This window comes from Neolamprologus brichardi, chromosome 7, assembly GCF_056152115.1.
Source record: "Neolamprologus brichardi isolate AB-2024 chromosome 7, ASM5615211v1, whole genome shotgun sequence".
In the NCBI taxonomy this organism is placed as follows: domain Eukaryota; kingdom Metazoa; phylum Chordata; class Actinopteri; order Cichliformes; family Cichlidae; genus Neolamprologus; species Neolamprologus brichardi.
In genome coordinates, this window is record NC_142110.1 from 36,786,461 (window position 1) to 36,812,424 (window position 25,964).

The 25,964-nt window shown below is 44.4% G+C and overlaps 2 protein-coding genes across 2 annotated transcripts in view; both read left to right on the top strand.

Moving 5' to 3' along the window:
* Positions 1–2,481, top strand: part of LOC148102131 (uncharacterized) — a 16,477-nt gene extending 13,996 nt beyond the window's left edge. The window contains exons 4-5 of the mRNA XM_087842700.1: positions 1,367–1,413; positions 1,562–2,481. Coding sequence (XP_087698826.1) covers positions 1,367–1,413; positions 1,562–2,112 — 598 coding nt within the window. The 3' untranslated portion in view covers positions 2,113–2,481. The remainder of the gene's footprint in view (positions 1–1,366; positions 1,414–1,561) is intronic.
* Positions 2,482–21,449: 18,968 nt separating this feature from the next.
* LOC148102132 (NACHT, LRR and PYD domains-containing protein 3-like) overlaps positions 21,450–25,964 on the top strand; it is a 39,468-nt gene continuing 34,953 nt past the window's right edge. Inside the window, exons 1-4 of the mRNA XM_087843543.1 lie at positions 21,450–21,538; positions 21,623–21,724; positions 23,967–24,045; positions 24,738–24,936. Coding sequence (XP_087699669.1) covers positions 21,450–21,538; positions 21,623–21,724; positions 23,967–24,045; positions 24,738–24,936 — 469 coding nt within the window. The remainder of the gene's footprint in view (positions 21,539–21,622; positions 21,725–23,966; positions 24,046–24,737; positions 24,937–25,964) is intronic.

Genomic DNA, 25,964 nt, shown 5'->3' on the forward strand with positions numbered 1-25,964 from the left:
TTCTTTTATCCCGCCGCCTACGCATCACTTTGAGTTAATATGAGATCTCTCTCTGTGAAAAAATAACTAAAAATCCCACTGACGTGTGTATAAATCTATATACGTATAATGTCCCGCTGGGCAGCAACTTAAAAAAACAACTTTTTTTGAAGTGTTGTGAACGCAGCGCGCTGGGGCGAATGTCCGTGTTTGCCCAATAGAAAGGAGGAAGCCAGCCAGGCACAGAAAAGAAAGAAACACTCCAGGGCAACGCTGCTGTAACTTTTACTCATTGAGAAATGTTTCCCTGCTTGCATCAAGCCCGGCTGGTGTCCCCTGAGATCCATATCCCACCCTGATTGGTGGGTTAATTCAGCTCCGCACACAACACTGTAAAGTGTCATACATTATCAAACTAACATTAAATTTTCATATTAAGGTGGGGGCCAAAAACTATCGTCCTGCTGGCCCCGAGTTTGAGATCCCTGGTGTAGGAGGACACCTACTCTGTGTCTGGTTAAGTATAAGAGCCCTTTGTTAGGGGGACCACTGGACTCTTAGCACCAGCTTTGGGGTCACAGGGTCACATCTGGAACACACACACACACACACACGCACACACACACATACCTACACTATGCACAGACTGGTACTCTTTGTTCATACCTGTGTAAGACGTCACATGTTAATGAACTTATGCATATTCATGTAACCTCAATAAAGAGCAGTGTTACGAGGGAGCAGACGAGAGCGACTGAGGTCAAGTGAAGGAACGGCGCTGTCACAGTTCTCTCCCTCATGAATTGTCTGGTTCCAGCGGTGGGTCTGTGCTAGACGACCCATCACCAGCTTTTTCCAGCTTTTTCCACTGGTTACCAGTACGTGGTAGAATCCACTTCCACATCTGGTTGTTTGTCTTTAAATCTCTGAATGGATTGGCTCCATCTTATCTCTCTTTAACAAAATAATCCAAGTCGAGCCCTCAGGTCTGCAGATAAGTAGCTTCTGACCAGAACTAGACGTAAAAACAGAGGTGAGCTTTATCGATCGCTGCAGCCAAACTCTGGAACAGTCGCCCTTCACATCAGGTCGTCACCAACACTCGACATTTTTAAAACCCGGTTGGAAACACATTTGTACTCTGTAGCTTTCAATTCTGACGAGTCTTTATAGTAATTACTGTGTATGTTTCCTATTTTCTCTCTACTCTGTGCAGCACTTTGGCTCAACCTGTTTTTAAATGTGCTGATAAATAAATGTAGATTTCTTTGAATAAAACAGTGGAGCCGAGCTTTGAGCTCAGTGTGTAACAGTGTGTGTATGAGAGCCATGTAATGTCCATGTGTGCATGCTGACTGTGCTGCTCTGACCCCCCTCCTCCTTTCAGGGTGGAGCCTGCTGGAGTCCGATGGTTGAGACCAGGTCTGAGGAAGTGTAAGTGTGTTTTTAATGGGATTCATGAAAACAAAGCAGCACACATTCAACCATCTTCATCATGTCAGGAGTCATCATCAAAGTGTCAATCAATGAACAGATGATGGATCAATAACTGCAGCTGGATTGTGTTTGTTCTCTCCATCAGATTCCTGTCAACTCACAATCGACACAAACACAGTGAACACAAAGCTCCAACTGTCTGACAACAACAGGAAGGTGACACGTGTGGAGGAGGTTCAGTCATATCCTGATCATCCAGACAGATTTGATGTTTACTGGCAGCTGCTGTGTAGAAATGGTCTGACTGGTCGCTGTTACTGGGAGGTCGAGTGGAGAGGAAGAGTTTTTATATCAGTGAGTTACAGAAGCATCAGAAGGAAAGGAGGCAGTGGTGACTGTTTGTTTGGACACAATGATCAGTCCTGGAGTCTGAGCTGCTCTAATGATGGTCCTCGTTATGTCTGGCACAATAACAGACAGACATCCATCTCCTCCTCCTCCTCTTCCTCCTCCTCCTCCTCCTCCTCTGTCTCTAACAGAGCAGCAGTGTATGTGGACTGTCCTGCTGGCACTCTGTCCTTCTACAGAGTCTCCTCTGACACTCTGATCCACCTCCACACCTTCAACACCACATTCACTCAAACTCTTTATCCTGGGTTTGGGTTCAGGTCTGATGCCTCAGTGTCCCTGTGCTGAGTGGGGTGTAAAGAGTGTCTCCTGTTACAGAAACACTCTGACTGTTGAACAGATAGTTCAGTCTGTACATGTCTGTCTCTTTCACTCACAAACACGTTTTCAGATTCATGGATTCAATCAGTTGATGTTTGAAACTCTTCTAAATGATTCCTTGTAAACTTCTTCCTCTTCAGTCACAAACAAACAGGAAGTGATGTCACATGTGTTCCTGTCCACACAGCAGAATGAGTCTATTGCTGACAGTGATGTACAAACAGAGTGAGCATTTCTGAGGCCCAAAATAAACTGAGTAGTTCACTGAATGAACAATGGACTGTGAGCTCAGTTCCTTCATCATTAGTATGGATTATATATGTATATGTATTATATTAGTATCCTATATATCAGGTGCTGCTGGTTTCAGTCATTGTGCAAATGTGCTGTTTGTAAGGTTGTAAAGCTGCAGTCAGCTGAGACTGAAGAAGTCACCTGATCAGTGAGCAAACGTTTCTGAAAACGTCCAGATGAACAGAATCAACCTTTTGGGATCAGCCAGCAATGCAGCATCATTGTTGTTCAGGTTCAGAGGTTTGCAGGAATGAACTGATGACCAGAAACAGCTGCAAAGTCCAATAAAATACCAGCTGGAGTTCAGCTGCATTTGAAGAAGTCAAAGAAAAGTAAGGATGGCAAAGGGCGATGTTTTCTTCCAAAGAACTGAAAACATGGTCGACGCCTCATTAGAAGAATAATCTGGACATTTGTGAGGAACTCTAACCAAGAAAGCAACACAAGAAAGCAACGTCAAACAGATCCAACAGACAGTTTCATGACTGGAAGTGTTCAGTGTAAAAATGCTACATTGCATTATTGCATCCTCTCACCACAGGAGGTGCTGTTGGCACCACTGATTGCTGATCAGCTGTTCTCTGATGATCTGATTGATACTGTGAATAACGGGACTCACTGAACTCTGTGACACAGTGAAGATTACAGAGTTTAACTTCAACATCTGACTGACGTCACACAGACAGAAGGATGAACCAGTGAGGCACAGAACACAGTTACTGGAGATACTGGATCAGCTCCATGTGAACCTCTGATGGAGAAGCTGCTGAGCCAGAGAAACATCAGGACATGACAGCAGCTGCACTTATCTAACAACATGTAGCAGAGCTGATCTATGTTAGAGGATCTATCACAGCAGCTGAAGCCAAAGTCCAACACTGGATACCAGCTGAGCCTGTGCTGAGTGTAGTGTTACAGGAAAAGGGCAGAAACACTGACACTGGTAGCTCACAGTGATGCTGACTGGGGCACAGAGCTGAATGATGCAGCATCAGGACACTGTTTCAGTCTGACTGACAGAGAAACCTGTAGCTGTATCTACATGTGAGGCAGAGGCTACACAAGCAGCTTTCTATGTTTCACAGTGACTGAGATCTTCAGTGGGGGTGGACATGCTCCTGTACAGACCTCTGAGGAGAACCAAGGTGCAGTCAAAGAGTCCAGTCTGTCCTCACAGATGTGAACATGTGGTTTCATCAGGTCTGCTGTCAGCTAGCAGGCTCACATCAGAATCACTGTTCCTGAAAAACACAGTCTGTGTGACATCATCAGTCAGCTGATCGTCCCAGATCTGAATGGTTTCTGTCTCTACTGAGGAAGTCAGAGAATATCACTGAGGTGTGGATCAGGTCTGAGTGAGCTGTGGAGGGACTTTAAACAGTCCACAGGTCTCACGTCCTGCTCAGTCTGGTAGCAGATACCTCGTATTGTTCCAGATGTGCTGACATCACCAGCAGCAGCAGCACAGCTGTGTGATACGATGAATCTCAGTTATTGATCCAACACACAGTAAATACAAAGATCAGGATTTCTGAGAGTAATCATTATGAGTCTGAACACATGATCACTGAATGTTAGTCTCCACAATAATAAGCTAACACAACCAAACACAGCTTTCAGCTCTTATTTTGAAACTGGCTTATTTAGAGAGCTGTGATGTGAGCGTGCCTGGCTCTGAGGCACTTGGGTCAGCCTCTGTTGTTTAGAAGTGTTACAGACTGTGAATGACACAGACCTGTCAGTTTCCATGTTTGTCTGTAACACAGCTCAGGGGCTCCATGCTGAACGCATCCATCCAGTGTTATTGATCCAGTACTAATACCAGCATTGGGATCAATACTACAATACACAATCACATGTGTCCAGGTGATGCAGTTTGAAGAGCAATAAGATGTCTCTGTATGAGGAGGCGGGGTCACAGGAGGTTCACAGAAACTCTGCAGCAGCATCATCAGCTCACATGGAAACTTTGATGATTCACTTCTGTGGTGTTTTTACAGAAACACGTCACAAAATTAGCTCCACCTGTTTTGTGTGTGAGCTTTGAGTTTCTTGTCTTCATTCTGGATTCTTGTGTTGCTGTTTTTACACACAGCAGATATTTCCTGGTTGCTTCCTTGATGATGTGGGGATTAGGGAAACTATTTTACTGCTATTGTTAATAATCATCATCATTACCATTGCAGTACTAACATTAATAACATAATCTACAGCATTGATATTGCATTCAGATGTTTAAACATATTGGTACCCAATTAGCCTTTATTACAGGTGCAGTTATAACCACGTTAAACTGTTGAGTTAAATCAATGATCTTAAATGCTTTTGAATGCTTGTTATAATCTTAAATGTGTATGTGCTGATTCTGAAAGGCCTAACTCTGAGTACACTCTGTGCCAAAGTAGACAGGAAGTGCAGGCTTTTGCAGAGCGTGCTTGTGAAAGGTACTTTGAGGAGCTGTTGGGAGGATGCTATTTGAATAACCAGGTTATTCATTGTTATCTTTTAGTCATTTATATCTTGAATACTGATTTGATTAAAACATTTATTCAACATATTACAGATATAGTTTCAGTTAGGTTATTATGCACATGAGAATTGGCCTCTCTTCTCATAAGACAAAGTTCGTGTGAGGTCGAGCCACACACACACACACACACACACACACACACACACAGTAGATAGACTCATTTATAGGTGAGAGGTTAGTCATGTTTGCTTGCAACTGCAAAATTGTCTCTGCAAAAAGAGGAACAGTTTCTTGCAGGGTGTGGGTCTGGTGTTCCAGACGAGAAGTGAAAGTCAGAAGGCTGACAGGAAGCATCTGCTGTGGAGACGGAGACAATGTTATTTTAAACTGTGTTAAAAGTCTTTGTGGTTTTGAAACCTATGTATGACCTGTATCTGATTGACGTTGAAGGGGCGTATTAAATTTAAGCCCTGATGGTATATAAAGCATCTGCTTATGCTCTGTAAGTCGGGGATCGGCGCTGTCTGCGTACGGCGGTGGTCCCCCCACGCGTGCATTAAATCATCGTTTGACTCCACCTGGCCGGATCAGTGTTGTTATTTTGAAAGTTGATTACCTCCTCTAACCCTCCTCAATATTGAACCCAACAATGACCACATGAAGCTTTCTGAAGCTTGGATTGAAAACGCTTCATTACTCAAAGCTTTCCAACACAGGCCTCTGTGCTGCCATCTGGTGGACAAACATATGAAGTGCAGCGTGAAGCTACAAATTAAACTGCTTCAGCTACGTTTATATATAACATACTATAACTTATATAACTATATGTATAGTGTATTATGTAGGTTTTAGAGCTGGGGGTAGAATTGCTGATGGCCTGGTTGTTATTTATGTTCCCCATGGTTCACCAGCTCTCACACAACATCAGCACCAATGATCCACGTCCTTATAAACCTCTGAATCAGGTCCTGAAGCTGTGACGTCCTGAGTGAAGACCTCACTGATCACATGACTCTGGTCACCTGGACTCAGTGTTTCTGAAGCAGTGTGCTGGGTTTTTAAAAATACGTGGCTGCTGCCTGATGTTGGGCCCACAGAGGAAGACGACTCACTCGCTCTTCTTCACTTCCTCCTTAAACATGTGGAAGGAGAGCAAAGTGCTGCCAGACTCTTATTTCTGACAGGAACAGAAGAAACCACAGCAAACTGTTCCAGTTCTTCATCTTCATCACAATCTATTTATTTCTGATGGTGTCTTCAGTCTGAGGGTTTGAAGTTTCCATGTCTGTGTGATGTGTGGTGTGAAGGCTGCTGGTTAAACTGGGACTCACTGTTTAAAGCACTGAGTGCTCATAGAGAGATGCTCCATGAGTCCCAGTACAGACTACAAACATGGTGGAAACTTAGCTTTGATATCCACACACTCTGCACGTCTGTGAGTAACTGTGATGAAGATGTGCAGAGATCTGTGTACAAACAGGAGAAAGACTGTAAAGACTCTGTGCTTCTAACAGCCTCTGTTAACATATGTGAGGCTGTTTGTTGTTGTTGCCATGGAGCTTTTCACTGTTTGGGTCAGCAGGTCATGTGATCAGGTTTGTTCTGTGAAAGCTGGACGATGGTTCAGTGTCAGGGTTTGTTTGCATTCATCAATAAATATCTAAATAAATCAAAGACTCCATGTTTGTTCTTTCATCATGTGACCTCTGCTCATCCATCTCTGTGTGTATCAGGATACATTTAGTTCATAATACACAGAAAAATCAGAGTTATTACCTGTAATAAATGTGAAAGATTCCTGCAGTGATAACCAGGCAGGACTGAAACACATCCAAGCTGTCACCACGGTAACAGCACCGTCCATCCACAGGTGAGGGGAGGAGCAAAAAGAGGGACTTTCACCATTTTATACTAAAAACACTCAACTAATGTTTCTAATATGAAACAAATAAGCCCACATTAATGTGAGCATTTATTCAATAATAATAATAATGGTTTCCTCCTGATCTCATTTCCATAGCAGAGAAAACTGTGGTGTATATTGAGGTGGAGGGTGTGGTCTATGGCTCAGGTGTAGAGTGAGGGTGGGGTGCACCACAGCAGCATGCTGGGACTGCTGAGGGTGGAGGAGGGAGTGATGATGACATCAGAGCTGCAGCAAAGCAGTCAGCAGCACAGAGACCAGTGAATACACAGTCTGTTCATCTTTGCATAGATACAATATATAGCACAATATTGAATGACAGAGACACGCTGTGTGAGCTTCCACAGATACACTGACGTCAGTATCCAGAGTCCTCCTGCTGCTCCCCCCTCAGAGCCCCGTGATCAGCACCAACACATTCAGTTAGATGACAGAGTCCAGCTGCAGCTAGAATCAGCTCCCCTCTGTGAACAACAGCACAGCGTCAGTGTTTCACACTCAGTGAAAGGAGAAAACAGCAGAAGAACACCATGTGTGCTACGTTTCCCAGGACACACTACAAACTGCACAAATACAGAGCAGCACGTGGAAGGAGCTGGAGCTGCATTTAAAGAGAAAAGACAGCGTGATGTCCTGTATGGACAGGTGGAAGGAACCACGTCCTCAGCTGAAACACTCGTGTTTGTCCACAGACAGGAAACACAGCAGGAAACTTTCTCACAGAAGTGCAGCTCATGGATAACACACTTCCTGTCAGTCAGAATGAGCTGGAGCCAAACACAGAAAGGTGTTTTTGTCCAGATGAGCCCAGAGAAGAAACACGAGTGTTCACAGACATCAGAAGCTCAGAGAGGTGAAACATGAGGTTGGAGTCCTCGTCAGCATTCAGAAGAGCTGCTGTGAAACCCTGAGTACTCATGACAGACTCTGATGGCACAAACACATCATGATTCAAACAGAAAGACAAACATGGAGCTCCTGATCCTCCTGCATGAGAACAAGCTGACATGAGCGCTGTGTCTGAGAGTGTCTCCCTGTCACAGTGACAATAACACAGCTGCTGCTCACAGTCATTAAACTGACCTGAGGTCAGCTGCTAGGACGTCTCTGTGCTCCTTACATATGAACCATGTGACCTCACATCAGTGCTGTGGATGACTGTAGTCATAGAAGAGTAGAGCTGTAGCAGGTGGTGTGAGGAGGAGGTGGAGGTGGTGTATTCTAGTTAACGCAGTACTGAAACACTCCAGCAGAGGGCGCTGTTACGTCCTTATTGTAATACAGTTACTGTGTGCAGTTATACTTCATACATAATCTGCACTTATTTACATCAGACATGCTGTCAGTAAATGATTGGTTTCTATTGATTCTACTTCCTGTTTACTAGTTTGATGACAGTGAAACAATCACAGCTGATTGTGTGATGATGTAAACTGTCACTGTTACATTCAGTGTGTGTGACATAATGTTAGTGCAGGGCTGATAACAGCCTGGTTCTGTTAGAAACACATGAACGTGTCCATAGATCAGTGTGTGTTTAACATGAGAGCTTTAGCCCTGCTGATGTGTTAAATAAAGACATGTAGGAAAACTGATGAGACTCTGAAATAACTCTTTATATTTATAATGTAACTCTGCATCAAAAGAACAACAAAGGATCCCAGACAGGTTTATGTGAACAAAGACGATTCTGATGTTTCTGTGTTTCTAACAGTTTGACATTATTAGTAAACAGACTGCAGTGAACAGGATTTATAAAGAGCTTATATATAAAGATATGACAGCTGTTTGACAAGTTTATCACTGTGTGTTTGGACCTGATCAGTCCAGCTGTTTACCTGAAATATGTTCATTTACCTGTTCTGTTATATTTATGTTCTTGTCTCTGTTGAAAAACAACTTTAATGTCCCTCAGATTTTTCTCCCAGATGAATAAATATAAAAATGACACAAACTGACTGCAGCTACTTTTTGTCCTTTCTGTCAAAAACCTTCATGTGACTCATGAGAGACACGTTTCAGCTGTTTGTGACAGATCAGAGGCCAACAAGTCATTTATAACACTTTCCATCATTGTTTAGCACAAACACATGTTGACACAGCAGCGGGGCCGCAGTGAGAGTCAGAGCGAGGAGATAAAAACTCCTGTTTGACCACAGCCTCAGTTTGTTCCTGCACTTCAAACACTTCCTGTTGTTGACTGGGTGGAGTCAGGAAGCCAGCGAGGCCCTGCAGGACTGAGACTGCAGACTGGGACATGCTCTGTGATCAACAGCATCACTGACTGTTTCTGTGAGGACACCATCATCCCAGCAGGGCTGTTTCCCAACAACAAGCCCTGGACCATCAGAGACCTGAAGCTGCTGCTGAATGAAAGAAGAGGATCTTCAGGTCTGGAACAAGGACGAGCTGAGAGTGTTAATAACGTTACTAATGTTCAGCTACACTTTACTAGCTCACATCTGTGACACACGTCACTTAAATAAAGAAGGAAATATTGGCTCTGTTTTATCTGCTGGGCCCAAAAGTGACTCCCCGTATTTAAACTGCTATGAATAACTTGTTGGTCTATAATATGTGAAACATGTGTCAAATGTATCCATCATGAAAGATATCAGGTCATCTTGAGCCACAAAAACATTCCTATCATGAGGTAGAAGCTGGAATCAGTTTGTTGCAGACGTTTATATATCCGATATTTATCCAGTTAAAAGTTGAAATTCAAACATGTCTTTTCAAGAGTCGTCTGTCCAAGAGGAGCAGAAACTGCAACAAATATAACAACAGTTATTTAAGGCTGTTTTAAATGGCCACAAAGGAGCAGATTGGTTATAATGCAGCTGCTTCAGAGGAATAAAGATGAAACACTGTTTTTATTTCATGTGTAACACCTTTCAATAATGTGTTGACTAAAGTCTATTGACCAGTATAAGTAAAGACATCACACACACACATGGAAACACTGAAACCTGTTTTTGGTGCAGCAGCGGTCCCAGCTGCTCGCCTTTATCTAGACTGGGTCGGCTGCTTATCTCAATATAATCATTGTTTAAAGTTCTCAGTGTTTCTGTGTTGCTTCGTATAGGATCTCCCAGCATCATCACTGTGCTGTCCAATCATTGTGTGCTAGGTTACCCTTATAGTGCAATGTGTGTTTGCACAAAGAGAAGCATGTGTGTCAAATATAAATAAGCACAGAGCAGAAAAAGCTGCTCGTTTCTTCTATTTAGAGTCAAGTTAGTGTTTCGTGTCTTTGTTTGAGGCCTAATGTCAAGCAGAGGTGTGAGTAACTGGACTGGTCTGTTATATGTGTGAAATGTGTGCTTCTCTTCAGCATCATCTTTGTCACTGCTGATTCCTTTGTGTCATCATTTGTTGAGAAGAGAGAACAGTTATAACGGAGGAGCAAAAGGAAGCCCTGAAATCTGCATCCAACAAGGAAGTGTTGGCTCACCAGTGATCCCAGCAGAGGCCACTGGTTTGGCTCCAGTTGTTATAGATTCAATGATGTTGTTGCTACAGATACATGTTAGCATCTTTATTGTAGTCAAGTCTTGTAATGTGAAGATAGAAACAGGGCAGAAAACAGCTCCATGATCTGATCTTAATGATGTTGTTTTTATTTCTGTCTTTCAGAACTGGATTGGAAACTATCAAAGGTCTAAAAACAGCCTCAACCCTACCAAAGAGCAAACTTTACACACGTCATCTTTCAGCTACAATCTTTGTTGCAGGGATCTTCTGCCAAACAAGGCTGAGAGAAGATTTCTTACAGCTGTCATGTTGATGCTGTTTCAATCTTTGGGCAAACACACTCATATATTAGGGCTGATATCAGGGCTGCACAAGTTCTTTGTGTTTGTGATCATGAATAATAGAAGTGTGCCTGTTGAAGATCATGTTTGCTACATTATTATATGTCCTGTTATTGTTCTGTATTATATTCAGCTTTCAGCATCCTTTCCCAGCCCCCTGTTACACCATCCATACAAAGCCAATCTGACTGTGAGCCAATGTGTTTGATAGTTTGTGTTGGATCAATAGATTTGACAGACTTGGTTCATCCAGAGGGAAATAGTCCAAATTCAGATCTAATGAAATGATGGAGGCTGTTTCCTACCACGGTGCTAATGTGTGACTAACAAGGCTCATGGTCTCCAGCAGACAAGCGCCTGGAATGAGGTGAGCTGAGTGTTGCTTTGGTGGGTCTATGCCCACCAGGGGCAGATCTAGAAGGGTGGCATGGGGTGGCAAGTGCCACTCTAAAATGATCCCTTGCCACCCCAGTTTTGCATATGACAGTGTTGTTTATTAAAATAAGATAGCATTAACAGTTTGAGCGTTACCACGTGACTGGTTCATGAAGCGGTTCGAACTTTGCCGCGAGCTATGACAGCGATATAAACCCCTCAGACTTCATTCAAAAATGTGGGTGTTTGATGGAGAGCTGCGGTTAGTGAGAGTTTGGAGACAGTTTGGAGGTTTATGAGAGTGAGGAGAGAAAGTCAGGAGAGAATGGAGCCAGCTAAGAAGAGGAGGATGTCCTCCCCTGTGTGGGAACATTTTGACCTTATTCCTCCCAACAAGGTATGTAAATTTCTACAGAAGATGTATTTTCATAATACTGATGGTGCAATACAATTTATGTTAAGCGGCTTTACTTTTGTACAAGTTGAAGTGTTTGCTATGTGCCAGGGAGCTGGGATATAACAACAACACCTCATCCATGCTTAGGCACTACAGAGCTTTGCATGAGAATAAGGGGAACACCGATTGTGGAGCAAGACCAGCATCAAATGTCATGATAATATAGCATGCAGTAATGTTACTAACTGATATAACAATATTATACAGCTGTAATAAGTTACGTGTGTGATATTTATATTTGTGCTTTGTCTTTATTGTCTTTCCTCAGGAGAACAATCTCAAATAGATGAAGACCTGGTTAGCATGGTGATTGAGGACTCCCAGCCATTTAGCATTGTGGAGGACAAAGGATTTAAAAGATTTGTTAAATCATTAAATCCTAGCTATGTTCTCCCCACTAAAAAGGTCAGAAAAGCAGTGAAAATTTAGTTTTTACAGAATAAAATGTGGGCAGGACTGAGGCCTCAGTGTGTAGCTGTCCATACCTCAACATTACAAAAGCACAACCACTGTCCACACCCCAACCTCACTTCACAGTAAATGATCATTTTCCATACTGCCAGTATAAATATACACAGTATACTGCATCACTACAATATAGATGTTTTACACACTCCTTTTGTTGTTGACATTTACAGGCTGTGTGCAAAAGGCCACACTCTTCAAATTCATGCCAACTAATATTTTTACGTCCAGTAGGTGTCCTACTAGAGCAAATGAAGCTTCAAGAAGCTTTGCGCTGGGGTGAACCAATTAGATGAAAAGCTTCAGTGCTTCATGAAGCTTCATCTGCCCATCACTACCAGTAAGGAAAACTAATGCAAATGTGTGTGTGAAATCTAGGGATAAAAGTGGTGCAAATAAGTGTCTGTAAGATCATGATTACTCACCTTTCTTGCCTGTGTCCTCTTCAAGGTGTTTGGGCAAATGTTTCCCCGGGGGTCCAGACACCATTTAAAGGTTCCGGGAGAGACCATTGGTAAAGAGAGTGTGGTGAATCTTTTTGTGCTTGGGTTTCTGGGTTTTTATAATATTGGGTTTGGTGTAACATTAAAGTGTGAAATATTTATTAATATGAAAATGTTAAATGTATTTATGTATACATTTATTTTAATTGATATATTGTATACTGTGGTGGAAGGTTGGGATTTAAGAATTTACCTGAGAGTGGAATAATGGTTAAGTCTGTGACAGCTGAACATATTTAAGGCTGACAGTTGTCATTAGAGTGTGGATTTTGTGCTGTGAAGAAGCTCGACAAGTTAATTGTTGGAAGGAGAGCTGTATAGCAAATAAATACTTTTGTTCCACTACACTTGCCTTGGTCCATCTCACTGTGTTTCCAGCTGCTAAGGACCGCCCTGTTACAGGATGGCAGAGAGAGGCCAGGGCCACGTTCAAACCTGAACACGCTGCACAGTGTTTTGTTCCATTTGTTAGGGATGAATGAAATGCTTCCTTGAAAGGATGTGTGCAGTCACCAGTGGGCGTGGAAGCATGTGCGCCCTCATTTGGTGGGTGTTGGCGACTGTCAAGCCTTTGAGTCGCCAAGCAGCTGAATAGGGGAATAATGTTGACACTAGAGATGGCACGATACCACTTTTTTATGTCCGATACCGATATCATAAATTTGGATATCTGCCGATACCGATATGAATCCGATATAGTGTGTTTTTTAATCAATAAAACATTTTTTTTATATCTTGCTGCATTTTGTATAAGTTTATACTCAAGTTTAAATAAATAACAACACTAAAGCTATTCTGTTATACCTGTATGTAAAAAATACACTGCGCCCAAAATATTTCATAGTTCAGCAACACTGATCAATCTAATAAACGTAAACCTGCTCCATCCTCCCTATTCTGGTATTTTAAAGAGTACTTAGCAGAAATATCAAGCAACCTAACTAATAGGGTTGCAAACTCCCAGCAAAAAAAAATAGGGAACCCCCCTCCAGCTCATGATGCTTAATCGATGTAATCAAATTTAATTTGATGCAGGGGGAAAAATGCACAGAAAGAAATTATTTTTCAAGAATAATTAAATAGATTCAACATCTTTCTTCAACAGAATTGCAGACTGCACAGATGGTATCTTCCCAAAGGAAAAAGTAGTATAGCTTACTAGGGTATATTAGACTTAACAGTTACTATATACAGTAATGGACTTCTATGTATTTTACATCAGATTAAAACTTTGGGTGTAAGAGTCAGATAATTATTTATTAAAAGCTCGACATTTTAAATGAGAACAAGAAAGAAAAGTATGTCTTTGTGCCCCCTTTTCCCTGTTCATGCCCTATCGGCCCCCCTGGCTAAACTTTGCTAGATCCGCCCCTGCACAGTTACCAGCCGTCAGCTACGTAGAAAACGATCCTGGTCTAGAAAGTAATATTAAATAAATTCTAACAACAGCTTATCAAGCTTAATAGTGCTGCTGTTGTTCAGCCGCTGGTTTCTGTCACGGCTGGGGCGGCAGTCGTGTGGAGGTGAGGAAGGAGGATCCAAAAGCAGACAGTGGCGGAGGTGCAAGTGGGTTTTATTTACAGTGCACAAACAACCAAGGTGTGAGCAGAACAGAACATAAACCTAAACTGGAAAAGCTAATACAAAAGGAGGACATGGAGCGAGGAGCAGAGAGACGCGGAGCAGAGACACAAATGAACACAGACGACGCGACGAGAAGCACAGGCAGACACCAACTATAAATACACACACCAGGTAATCAGGAAATGGCACACAGGAGGGCAACACAGCTGGGAGGAATCAGGGCTGACGGGACAGGGGAAATGTAAACTGAACATACTCACATCAGACAGAGACCTTCACAATAAAACAGGAAACTCAGACACGAGGAACCAAACAAGACACAGAACTAAACAGACAGCTTCACAAACAGGCGGGGTGACACGATAGACAGACAGAGACACAGACGCAGACTCAAAGGCAGACCAAATATAACACATAAAACTCAAACAATAATAATCAACATCATCATAATAAACTAGAAAATAATAATAAACTGAAAGCGCTGGGTCACCGACCCAGGACCATGACAGTTTCAATTACAATTCAATTCAATTCAATTCAATTCAATTCAATTCAATTCAATTCAATTTTATTTATATAGCGCCAAATCACAACAAATGTCGCCTCAAGGCGCTTCATAGATACAGAGAAAAGCCCAACAATCATATGACCCCCTATGAGCAAGCACTTTGGCGACAGTGGGAAGGAAAAACTCCCTTTTAACAGGAAGAAACCTCTGGCAGAACCAGGCTCAGGGAGGGGCGGGGCCATCTGCTGCGATCGGTTGGGGTGAGAGAAGGAAGACAGGATAAAGACATGCTGTGGAAGAGAGACAGAGGTTAATAACAGATATGATTCAATACAGAGAGGTCTGTTAACACATAGTGAGTGAGAAAGGTGACTGGAAAGGAAAAACTCAATGCATCATGGGAATCCCCCGGCAGCCTACATCTATTGCAGCAGTATACACTAACTATATAGTCTGCAACACACCCAGTGAGCTTGATTTGAAAACCTTTTCTGTCTTACTGACATCACTGAGTTAATCAAACTCACTCACAAGCTGGCAACACTCGGCCTGCACCCTCCACCATCTGTGACTGGCTACACTCAACCTGCACCCTCCACCCTCTGTGAATGGCTACACTCAACCTGCACCCTCCACCATCTGTGACTGGCTACACTCAACCTGCACCCTCCACCCTCTGTGACTGGCTACACTCAACCTGCACCCTCCACCCTCTGTGACTGGCTACACTCAACCTGCACCCTCCACCCTCTGTGACTGGCTACACTCAACCTGCACCCTCCACCATCTGTGACTGGCTACACTCAACCTGCACCCTCCACCATCTGTGACTGGCTACACTCAACCTGCACCCTCCACCCTCTGTGACTGGCTACACTCAACCTGCACCCTCCACCATCTGTGACTGGCTCCACTCAACCTGCACCCTCCACCCTCTGTGACTGGCTACACTCGGCCTGCACCCTCCACCCTCTGTGACTGGCTACAGGACTTTTTGACTGGCAGACAAACACTGGCGTCACATCAGCACTGCTGTCAGGGAGGCTAACGACAGCTGTTAGCATCATTTCAGTGTTTCAGTCATAAAAACACTTCCTGTCACTGTGGTGGTTACAGTGACATCATGCAGTTTGTGCTTTGACCTTCAGAGGGCGACAAATCAGCACAGACAGAGAGCTCCATTCAAACTTTGCTGCCATCAGTAATAATTCTTCAAATATAATCATCAGTGTTTGAGCAGTTATGATATCAGGGGCAATCTAGACATGTGTGACAATACTGAACATGTCACATGACACACCTTAAACATCATGTGATCCACTCTCAGTCTGCACTTTCATTCATGACTTCAACAGGTTGAAATGAGCTTTGAAGAAACATTCACAGAAATAAATCTTTCATGGATTCATGTGAGCAGCAGATGAACTTTGTACCAACAACATCTTCAATAACAGAGTCTGAATGAAGCTCAGGTGTTGATGCTGCTCACTGATTGGACGGTTGGTTTCAGCTCTGCTCTCAGTCTTTCCTGCACAGGTGAAGGTAGAAAGTGTGACTGGATCTATAGACTGGAAACAGAGAAACATGCTGAACATTTGAAGCTTTGCAGCAGAAATGTTCATGTTACAAATACAGCAGAGCTGATCTGGGATCAGTGTGTTCACACCTGCAGCTACAACACAGTTTCAGTTTCAGTTTTATTTGTCATATGCAAGTTAGCACAGGGTCAACATTGCAATGAAATGTGTTTGACGAGCAGCAGTCACTCAGCAGCATAGTACAGTAGGAGAAAATATAATAAAATATAATAAAATAAAATAAAATAATAAAAAAAATAGAAAAATAGTAAGGAGCAAAATATTAGAGAGACGTAGTAAAAGAGAAAAGATGACTAAATATATATGTATCTATAAATATAAATATATGTACACTAGTGATTAAATAAGAAAATCTTGAAAAGAAATATGACGGGTGGGCAGATGGGATATTGCACAGGAATGAGCAGCAGAAAATTACAGTATTGCAGTTTTTAAATATAAATATTGTGGAGGTAAACACAGACGACACGAGAGCTCTCGATTGACACTGCTCGTTTATTACTTATCACCACACAACTGAACACTTTTCCCTCCAAAACACAGCAACAACACTTCCTGAGAACTGGGTGTGAGTGGAGCCCTCCAGTGGTCCACCACACATGCCCCCCCCCGAACACCCAGTAGGGTCATCCCCTAGTCCAGAACCCTCGCTTTAATTAAACGTCCAGAACGGCTGAACCGGGGAGGTGGAGAGCTGGCGGAGAGACAGCACAGATGGAGCGAAGCACGGGGGTGGGCTCTCAGGCAAGAATTCCCCGGGGACCCGGAGGGGCTGACCGAGGACCAGTTCAGCCGGGGAAACCCCAAGGTCTTCTTTAACCGTGCAGCGCAACCCCAGTAAAACCCATGGAAGGCGGTCAACCCAGTTGCCATCTGTGAGAGAAGCACGGAACGCGGCCTTAAGCGACCGGTGGAAACGTTCGCACATCCCGTTGGCCTGCGGGTGGTACGCAGTGGTTCGGTGGACCTTGACCCCCAGGCCGTCAGCCATGGCAGACCAAAGCTCGGAAACGAGGTGATGTCGGCGGGGGGACCGAAACGCGAAACCCACGTTGACAAAAATGCCCTGGCCACTGCTGCTGCTGTAGTGGACACCAGAGGCACTGCCTCGGGCCAGCGGGTTGTGCGGTCCACTACAGTCAAAAGGTGCGTGAAACCTTGTGACTGCGGCAGAGGACCAACCAGATCTACGTGCACATGATCAAAACACCTCCCTGGAACGCGGAAGGATTCGAGGGGCGCCTGTGTGTGCCTATGGATCTTAGCACGTTGGCATGGGATGCACGCGGCTGCCCACTCTTTCACTGATTTACGAAGGCCCGGCCAAACGAACCTAGAGCTGACCAGCTTGACCGAGGCCCGGACGCCTGGATGAGAGAGGGCGTGTACGGAGTCGAAAACGCGACGACGCCACGAAAGGGGGACTACAGGGCGTGGACGGCTGGTGGAAACATCGCAAAGCAGGCTGGGCCCGCCGTTCCACACGGGTCTGTCCTCCAATACAAGGCCCGTTTGCGCAGACCGAAGGGCAAGGACGTCCGGGTCGGCCTGTTGGTCAGCGGCCATAGCCTCGAAGTCTATGCCAACATAAACGGGAGAGACCAGCACACGGGATAGACAGTCAGCCACGCAGTTGGACTTACCAGCCACGTGCTGAATGTCAGTTGTGAACTCGGAAATGGCTGCCAACTGGCGCTGCTGGTGCCCGCTCCACGGATCAGAGACCTTGGACATCGCGAATGTCAAAGGTTTATGATCAACGTATGCAGTGAAGCTCCGACCCTCGAGAAAAAACCGAAAATGCCGTGTCGCGAGGTGCAGGGCCAGCAACTCCCTGTCAAAAACGCTATATTTGTGCTCACTGTCCCTAAGCGTGCGACTAAAAAAAGCGAGCGGTTGCCAGACACCGGAGACCGGCTGTTCTAAACCTGCACCCACCGCCACGTCCGACGCGTCGGAGGTCAACACAATCTCCGCTGACGGAAACGGGTGGGCCAGCAGGACGGCATTTGCCAGCGCGGTCTTGGCCCCAGAAAATGCCTGGATGCGTTCAGGGAGCCAATCAATCGGGTCCTCAGCTGTTTTACCCTTCAAGGCAGCATAGAGAGGCTGTAGCAGGTGCGCAGCTCTGGGGAGAAAGCGGTTGTAGAAATTGACCATCCCCAAGAACTCCTGCAGCGCTTTAACGGACACAGGACGTGGAAAAGCCGAAACGGCCCGGACCTTGTCTGGCAACGGAACCACACCATCAGCAGAAATGCGGTGGCCCAAGAAATCCAGAACCGGCAAGCCGAACTGGCACTTGGAGGGGTTGACGATCAGGCCGTGTGCCGCCAAGCGCTGGAAAACCTGATGCAGATGGGACACGTGCTGACTCTCAGAGCAGCTGGCCACCAATATATCGTCAAGGTACACAAAGACGAAGGGCAGCCCACGCAAAACAGAGTCCATCAACCGCTGAAAAGTCTGGGCGGCACCTTTCAGGCCGAACGGCATGCGCAAAAATTCAAACAGGCCGAAAGGGGTAATAACGGCAGTTTTGGGGACGTCTTCGGCGCGCACGGGAACCTGGTGATACCCCCGCACCAAGTCAATTTTAGAAAAAATCGAGGTGCCGGCGAGGTGGGCGGAAAAATCCTGGATGTGGGGAATGGGGTAACGGTCGTTCTCCGTGACATTATTCAAACGGCGAAAATCCCCACACGGCCGCCACTGACCGTCTGACTTGGGCACCATGTGTAGCGGAGAAGCCCAGGCACTATTCGAGCGCTGCACTATGCCGAGGCGCTCCATTGCGGCAAACTCTTCCCGAGCGATGGAGAGTTTCGCGGGGTCGAGGCGACGCGCGCGTGCGAACAACGGCGGACCAACCGTCGGGATATAATGTTCAACCCCGTGCCTCGTTGCCGTGTTCGAGAAATTAGGAACAGTCAGTGAAGGGAACTCTGAACGCTGAAAAACATTCCGTGAAGTCACTAAATTAGCCCGATTCAGGGGCTCGATGGCGCGAGTGAAACAGGGTATTGAAGAAAAAGACAGTGCATCGATTAAGCGTCTGTTAGCGACATCGACCAGCAGTCCGTGGGCACAAAGAAAATCGGCGCCCAAAATAGGTACAGAGCTAGCGGCAACAACAAAGTTCCATTGGAAATCCCGACCATGAAAACAAACAGTCGCGAACTTTTCCCCGAACGTTGCGATGGGAGAGCCATTAGCCGCAATAAGCTGCGGTCCGCAGCCCGCTGCTAAACTGTCGGCTCCGGACGGGGGAAGGAGGCTCTTCTGGGAGCTGGAGTCGACCAGGAAACGTCTCCCAGAGCGCGAGTCTTCTATGAAGAGCAGTTTTTCTTTGTCGCCAGCGGTCGCGGCCACTACAGCTCGCTGGCGGGGTCCATGTCCCAAGGTCGGAAAAGCACAAGGCGGCAGGCAGCGGCGCGCTCTGGCGCCAAAACGCTGATGGTAGAAACAGAGGTCCCGTCCGTGGTGTCGCTGTGCCGCGGTCTTTGCTGTCAGCGAAGGATCGGAGACGTCGGGGCAGGTCAGTGGGGAAGTGGAAGGCGCCGCCGGCGAAGCTGGAACTAAGTCGTGATCGTGGAAAGTGAGGGTAGCCAGGAGAATACGATCCGCGTCCTCAGCCAGGGAGCGATAATCCTTCGTGCCCAGAAGCGGAGAGTTGGCGAGGCCGGCTCTCACGGCCGCCAGCAGCTGTCGGAGGAATATGTGGGCGAAGAGGAATCCCCCGTCGTCCGGTCCGAGAAGGGATAGCATGTGCTCCATCAGTTCGAGAGCCGTACCGCAACCCAGGCCTGAGAGGGAGAGGAGCTTCTCGGCTCGCTCTGCGTCGGAGAGGGCATAGCGCCGAAGAAGCAGCTCCTTAAGGGCGGCGTACTTCCCTCGGGTGGGTGGGTCCCGGAGGAGAGTCAACACACGACGGGTGGCTAGCGGGTCGAGAGAAGCCACTACATGGTGATATTTCGTGTCGTCAGCCGAGATGCCACGAAGGGCGAACTGAGCCTCCACGTGCACGAACCACGACGGGGGATCGTGAAGCCAAAAGTCCGGCAGCTCGAGCACCACAGCAAACGTAGCTGCAACCGGAGGCAGAGGGCTGGCGGCTGCTGATGCATCCAGAGCGGAGTCGGTGCCACCATCGGACTGCAGCATGTTCGAGTCAGGGGTCACCAATGTGGAGGTAAACACAGACGACACGAGAGCTCTCGATTGACACTGCTCGTTTATTACTTATCACCACACAACTGAACACTTTTCCCTCCAAAACACAGCAACAACACTTCCTGAGAACTGGGTGTGAGTGGAGCCCTCCAGTGGTCCACCACAATATCAATAACAATAAAGATCAATAACATGAAACAAGGTTTCATGTCTCCACACGTCAGCATGTGAACTTTACTCTGACTCAGTCTGAGCAGTCAGACGGCATATTTTTAAAGTTAACACATCAGCACACACAGAGCTGAGCCCCTCCCACCTGTGCTGAGTTTCAGGTGGAGTCCCGCCTCCTTCCAGGAAGCAGCTCACCTGTGTGTCCGTGTTTAGTGTCCAGGTGTGGAGTGGGGCTTGTTGTTGGTGTGTGAAGAAACTGTAAGTTTGCTTTGTTTCCTCCTTTAACAGTTTGTCTTTAGGAACTTTACTGTTTGTTCAGCTCATGTTTGATTTCTTCACACAACAAACTGTGTGTGTTTGTATTTCCGGTCTCTCCATTAAAGTCAGTGTGTAATGTTTTCCTGGCTAACATCAGCTGTGTGCAGCTTAGCTCAGCACAAATCTGCCGCTCCATAGTTCACGGTAACGGACTCACAGCTGGACCAACGAGGCCGAGTGTGTCCGCCACTCTGAGCTACGTTCATGTTTGTGTACTTGTAGTTTGTACTTTGTGAGTTCACTCAGAGCCCACAGAGGACGCAGCGTACGTGATGACGTCACAGCCCTTTACCTCCTTTACTGTCACTGATTAATATTTACACACGAGACACCTGCAGAGCTCTGACGCTAAGCTAGCCACACAGCATGCTAACGCTAAGCTAACGCTAAGAGTTCTTACAGACACGAGTTAAAAAGCTGCTTTTAGTTTGTGACCAGAATCCAGGACTGAGAGCAGCAGCAGAGCTGATGGATGATGAATTGCTGGATGGAAGAAGCTTCTCATTAGCAGTAAATCAGTGTGTGTGCAGTTCTCTACAAACTCAGCAGGAATAATTAGTGTGAAGCTTTAACTCTGCTGATCCTCTTTGAATCATGGATCAGCTGAAATGTTTAAAATGTTGTTCACACGTGTTGAACTGACTGCAGCATGGATCAGTGTGAGGACAGAGAGGAGGGAGTCCCTCCCTCTAAAACCACTCTGTGTGGGGAACATGAGAGCCAGACCAAAGCTCAGAGGTGAGATGACCATCTCTAACTGTCCATGACTCTTCTCCATGTCACAGCTCAGCACTCACATCACTGCTCCATCATTATTCACAGGAACCCACCTGGACCTCCATCCAGCTCTGTGTCCTTACAGAGTGACCGGTCTGAAGATCGTCCCATTAATTTTAAAGTCCAGCCTGTGTCTGTTGCAGAGAGGTGAGCTGTTAGTAACAAGAACTCTTTGATTAAACTGCTCGATGTTGTTGGATATAAACTGCAGTACAAACACGTCATTCCCTCAGTCCCATTTAAACTGTCTTTTAAAACAAGCCTTTGGTTTTTAAACAACTGAAAACCCACTTCAGCAAACAGGAAGTGATCAGAGCGTCCGTCCACTTCCTGTCAGTCCCTGCAAACATTTCATATTGAAGAAAAGTAGTTGATATCTCACATTTTTACTCCACCACATTCAACCATTTTGACATTTTAGGCCACAGCATGAAACTCTTGTCACATGACTCCTTTTATGTTATAGAGTCATGTGACCACCAGGGAGTGATTTGTATGGATGTGTGTGAAACACATTCAAATCAATCTAATTCATCAATGGAAACATTGAAGATAAAAACACAACAAATGAAATATGAACAAATCGAGGCTTTGAATACACGTGTGTGTGTTTGAGACAAAGAGATAAATGGATCGTGTGTCTGTCCTATTGTTGCATGAGGATTTTATTGTAGATTTTGTGCGTGTACATTTTTGACCACGAAGGTGTTGAAAGGGCGTAAAACAGTTGGAGGCACAGGAGTAAACACTAGTGTTTTCAGTAGATTAAAAAATGACTAATTAATGTCACAATTTTCTGTCATTAATCGTGATTAATCACAATTACTTGATCAATAGCTGCAGTTACATTTTTTCAACTTTATATTTAAGCTTGTAACAGACGTTTACACCATATAATGAAGTAAATGCAGAATAAACACAAAGAATGTTAAACGCTTCAATTCAAAGAGACTTTGAATAGTTTTCTTCAGTCTTTAACTCTCCTGTAAATACAACTTTGTAACAAACATATATACTAAAAGGTAAGTGTGCACTAAGATATGATAATATAATAAACTGCTGTTAATGAAAATGTTTAATCAGATTCATCACAGGGTTACTGTGGATTAATTTTGATTAATCACGATTAAATATCATTTTTAATGTAAACAAATCAAATTTTACTACATGAGCGAACGGACTCGAGAGAAAAGGGCAAATTTACACACTTAACATGTTTATTGAACATGTAAACATTGATTAACCTCCTGAATGAGCCGACCCCCCCAGGGACAGTCCTGCATGCTAATGATGGGCTCTGCTCTGTACGTGCATGATTCTGTCAGCCACAAACTCCTCAGCTGATCCTGAATCTGAGCCCATCTGTAAAATAATCATTTTCTTCACAAGTCGAGGTGGCACTGATCATGCAGCAGTCTAACACACTCTGTCACTCTTCTTCAAGTCTTTGACACGAGGAACCGAAACTATGTTATTAACAATATTAACAGGTCTGCAGTTTGTCCACTTGGCAGTTGTGTCATCAGTGCTTTGCATTATTGTGATATTTTAAGCTGGAAGTGCTTCGGTGAAAAGAAAATTCCTTCTGTCACAATGAGCAGAATACTTCATGTTGGTCGGCTGGTCCGTCTTGTTATTTTTTAATACTCAAACTTTCCATCGAGAGGTCAGTGTGTGTTTATCATCTTCCATATTGAGCTGATTGGTTCAGCTGCCCGTCACTAACAGATGTGCTGCACATCTGCACGTGTGCAAAGGTAAATCTACTTACAAACTGCCCGAAGTGCGATGATAGAAACATTTCAGGGATTTTGAGTCGTTCTGCACTCCAGATGTGTCGTGTTAAACGTTTTTATCATGTTAATCATGATAACAGATGAACCCCCTAACCCTAACCCTACATGTTAATTTTGACAGCACTGGTAAATCCTTTTTAATGTTCTTCTGTCAGATCATTGATTAGACTCGACTCCAAATACGAGACTCAGAAAACTCAAATGAAAACTCAAATCAAACCAATGAGAAAAGGACTTCTTGTGTGTAGAATGAAAACATATGGAAGTCGTCAGGTTTCAAACACTCGATGAATCTACTGCACAGTTACATTCAGGGACCTTTGGCCTCCTGAGAGCATTAGTTGATGGTTCATCACAGTTTTACCTTCCAGTGAGTGAATTTATCAGTTTGATGAAGTCTCAAAGTTTCCTCTGAGCTTCTGCAACATCATCACTTCCATCACTGATGAAAGAAAGTTCATAGAAAACAGAAAATATATCTTCAGAATCTGAGAATCTAAAACTTGACAGAATTGATTCAGATGAAGTTATTTGAGCAGAAACTCCTGGATCTTTATCCTGTGTTGATCTAATCCTTCATGGTTCCTCCACAGAGTGGAGCAGCAGAGCTCAGAGGTTCCCAGTGGTCAGTCTGCCCAGCAGCATCAAACACAGCTGGACTCCATATTTATGGTCTGTACATGTACAACAACTACTGTTACATCTGTTCTGTTCACAGTCATCTCCATGCTGCTCTTTGTAGAACAGTGGATTGTCTGTAGGGCTGAGAACAAAATACAAATACTTCATTACATAACCTAATTACTGTTTTTAGGTATCTATAGTTTACTTGAGTAGTAACTATTTTTTACTTTTACTCTGTACATTTTTAAACAAATATCTGAACTTTATACTTCTTAAAAGTAGAAACGTCCTCCAAAGAGCTACTTTCTTTTTTCTATTACTTTTAAGTTTAATCAGTACTTCAACTTTTACTGGAGTAGTTTTTAATAGTAGTAGTTGTCCTTCTACTTAAACAAAAGTACGGACTTTGTGTACTTTGCTGATTTTTACAATGATTCAGTTCTGATTCACAAATTCAGTTTTGACTCAGTCAGAAATATTATAATCATGATTATTTGTCTTGGATTTCACTGTTGAAAGAACCTCTAAACCTTGTAAAGTAAAAACATTTAATTCCAAATGATTTGAGTCTTTCTCTGCAACTACAAACTCCGTGTAAACTACTTTGGTATAAAAACAAAGCTGAGACTTCATCAGAGGTGTAAACATCAGGTTAATGATCCACATGTTTTCATGTTTACATGTTTTCATGATTACATGATTTCACGCTGATTGGCTCATTCATAAATATTCTGTTCCAGCTGCTGGAGGACAACATCATCACTTTTTTGAATGAGCTGAAGAAGATCCAGAAGGTTCTGAGTCCAGATTACCCAGAATGCTTAGAGAGTCAGAGGGAGGATGATGAGGAGGAGAGGAGCAGAAAGGCACTTGTGACAATCACAGTGAACTTCCTGAGGAGACTGAAGCAGGAGGAGCTGGCTGAGCGTCTCTATTGCAGTAAGAGCATTTCTGTAAGCGTTTAAGCTGATTGATGACTACAACAGTCATTAAACAACCACTGTTGTCCTACTGGGAGACTTCAACGCTCATGTGGGCACTGACAGTGAGCCCTGGAGGGGCGTGATTGGGAGGAATGGCCTCCTGGATCTGAATCCGTGTGGTGTTTTGTTTTTGGACTTCTGTGCAAATCACAGTTTGTCCTTAATGAACAGCATGTTTGAACATAAGGGTCCATAAGTGCACGTGGCACCAGGACGCGGCCGGATGCTGGATAGACCTGGCACAACTAAACGTGCGTGTGAACGCCTCACAGAGGCCCTGGTCTGCAAGACCTTCAACATACACCTCTGGCAGAGCTTCAGCTGCAGTCTGAGGGAGACTGGTGCTCTACTTGCACTGTGTATAGTGCGGGTGGAGAATATTGTCGGGCGGTGGAAGGAATACTTTGAGGACTTCCTTAATACCACTGGCTTCCTCCTCCTGTAGAAGAAGCAGAGTCTGTGGATGAGGGGACGACTTACCTGTCTCCGGGGGCGAGGTCCCTAAGAGAGATAAATGACTCCTTGTTGGGTACACTGTAAACCCGAATAAGTTCAGTGAACTCAACATTCATGAGGAAACTGATTACATAATAATTTTTAAGTTAACTTACTTAAAAACGATAAGTTCACTGTAACTTAAAAAATATAACCTGAATAAGATCAAAGAATTGGACTACCTCCAACCTGTAACTTAGTATTTAAGTAACTTACAAAGTTTAATTTCACTAAACTTGTATATTTTACTTTATTTGAACTTTATTTCATTACTTTACTAACTTAAATATTATAACTTATATAAACTCTAATTACCCATTAAACCGCATGCTAAGTGTAACCCTTCAAATTCAAATTTAATTGTCACATACAGTCATACACAGTACGATATGCAGTGAAATGCTTACACAACTGCTCGTGAGCTAAAGAAAAAAAGAAAAGGCTATGAATAAGATAGGAAATAAATATGAAAATTAAAAAGGGGTAAAT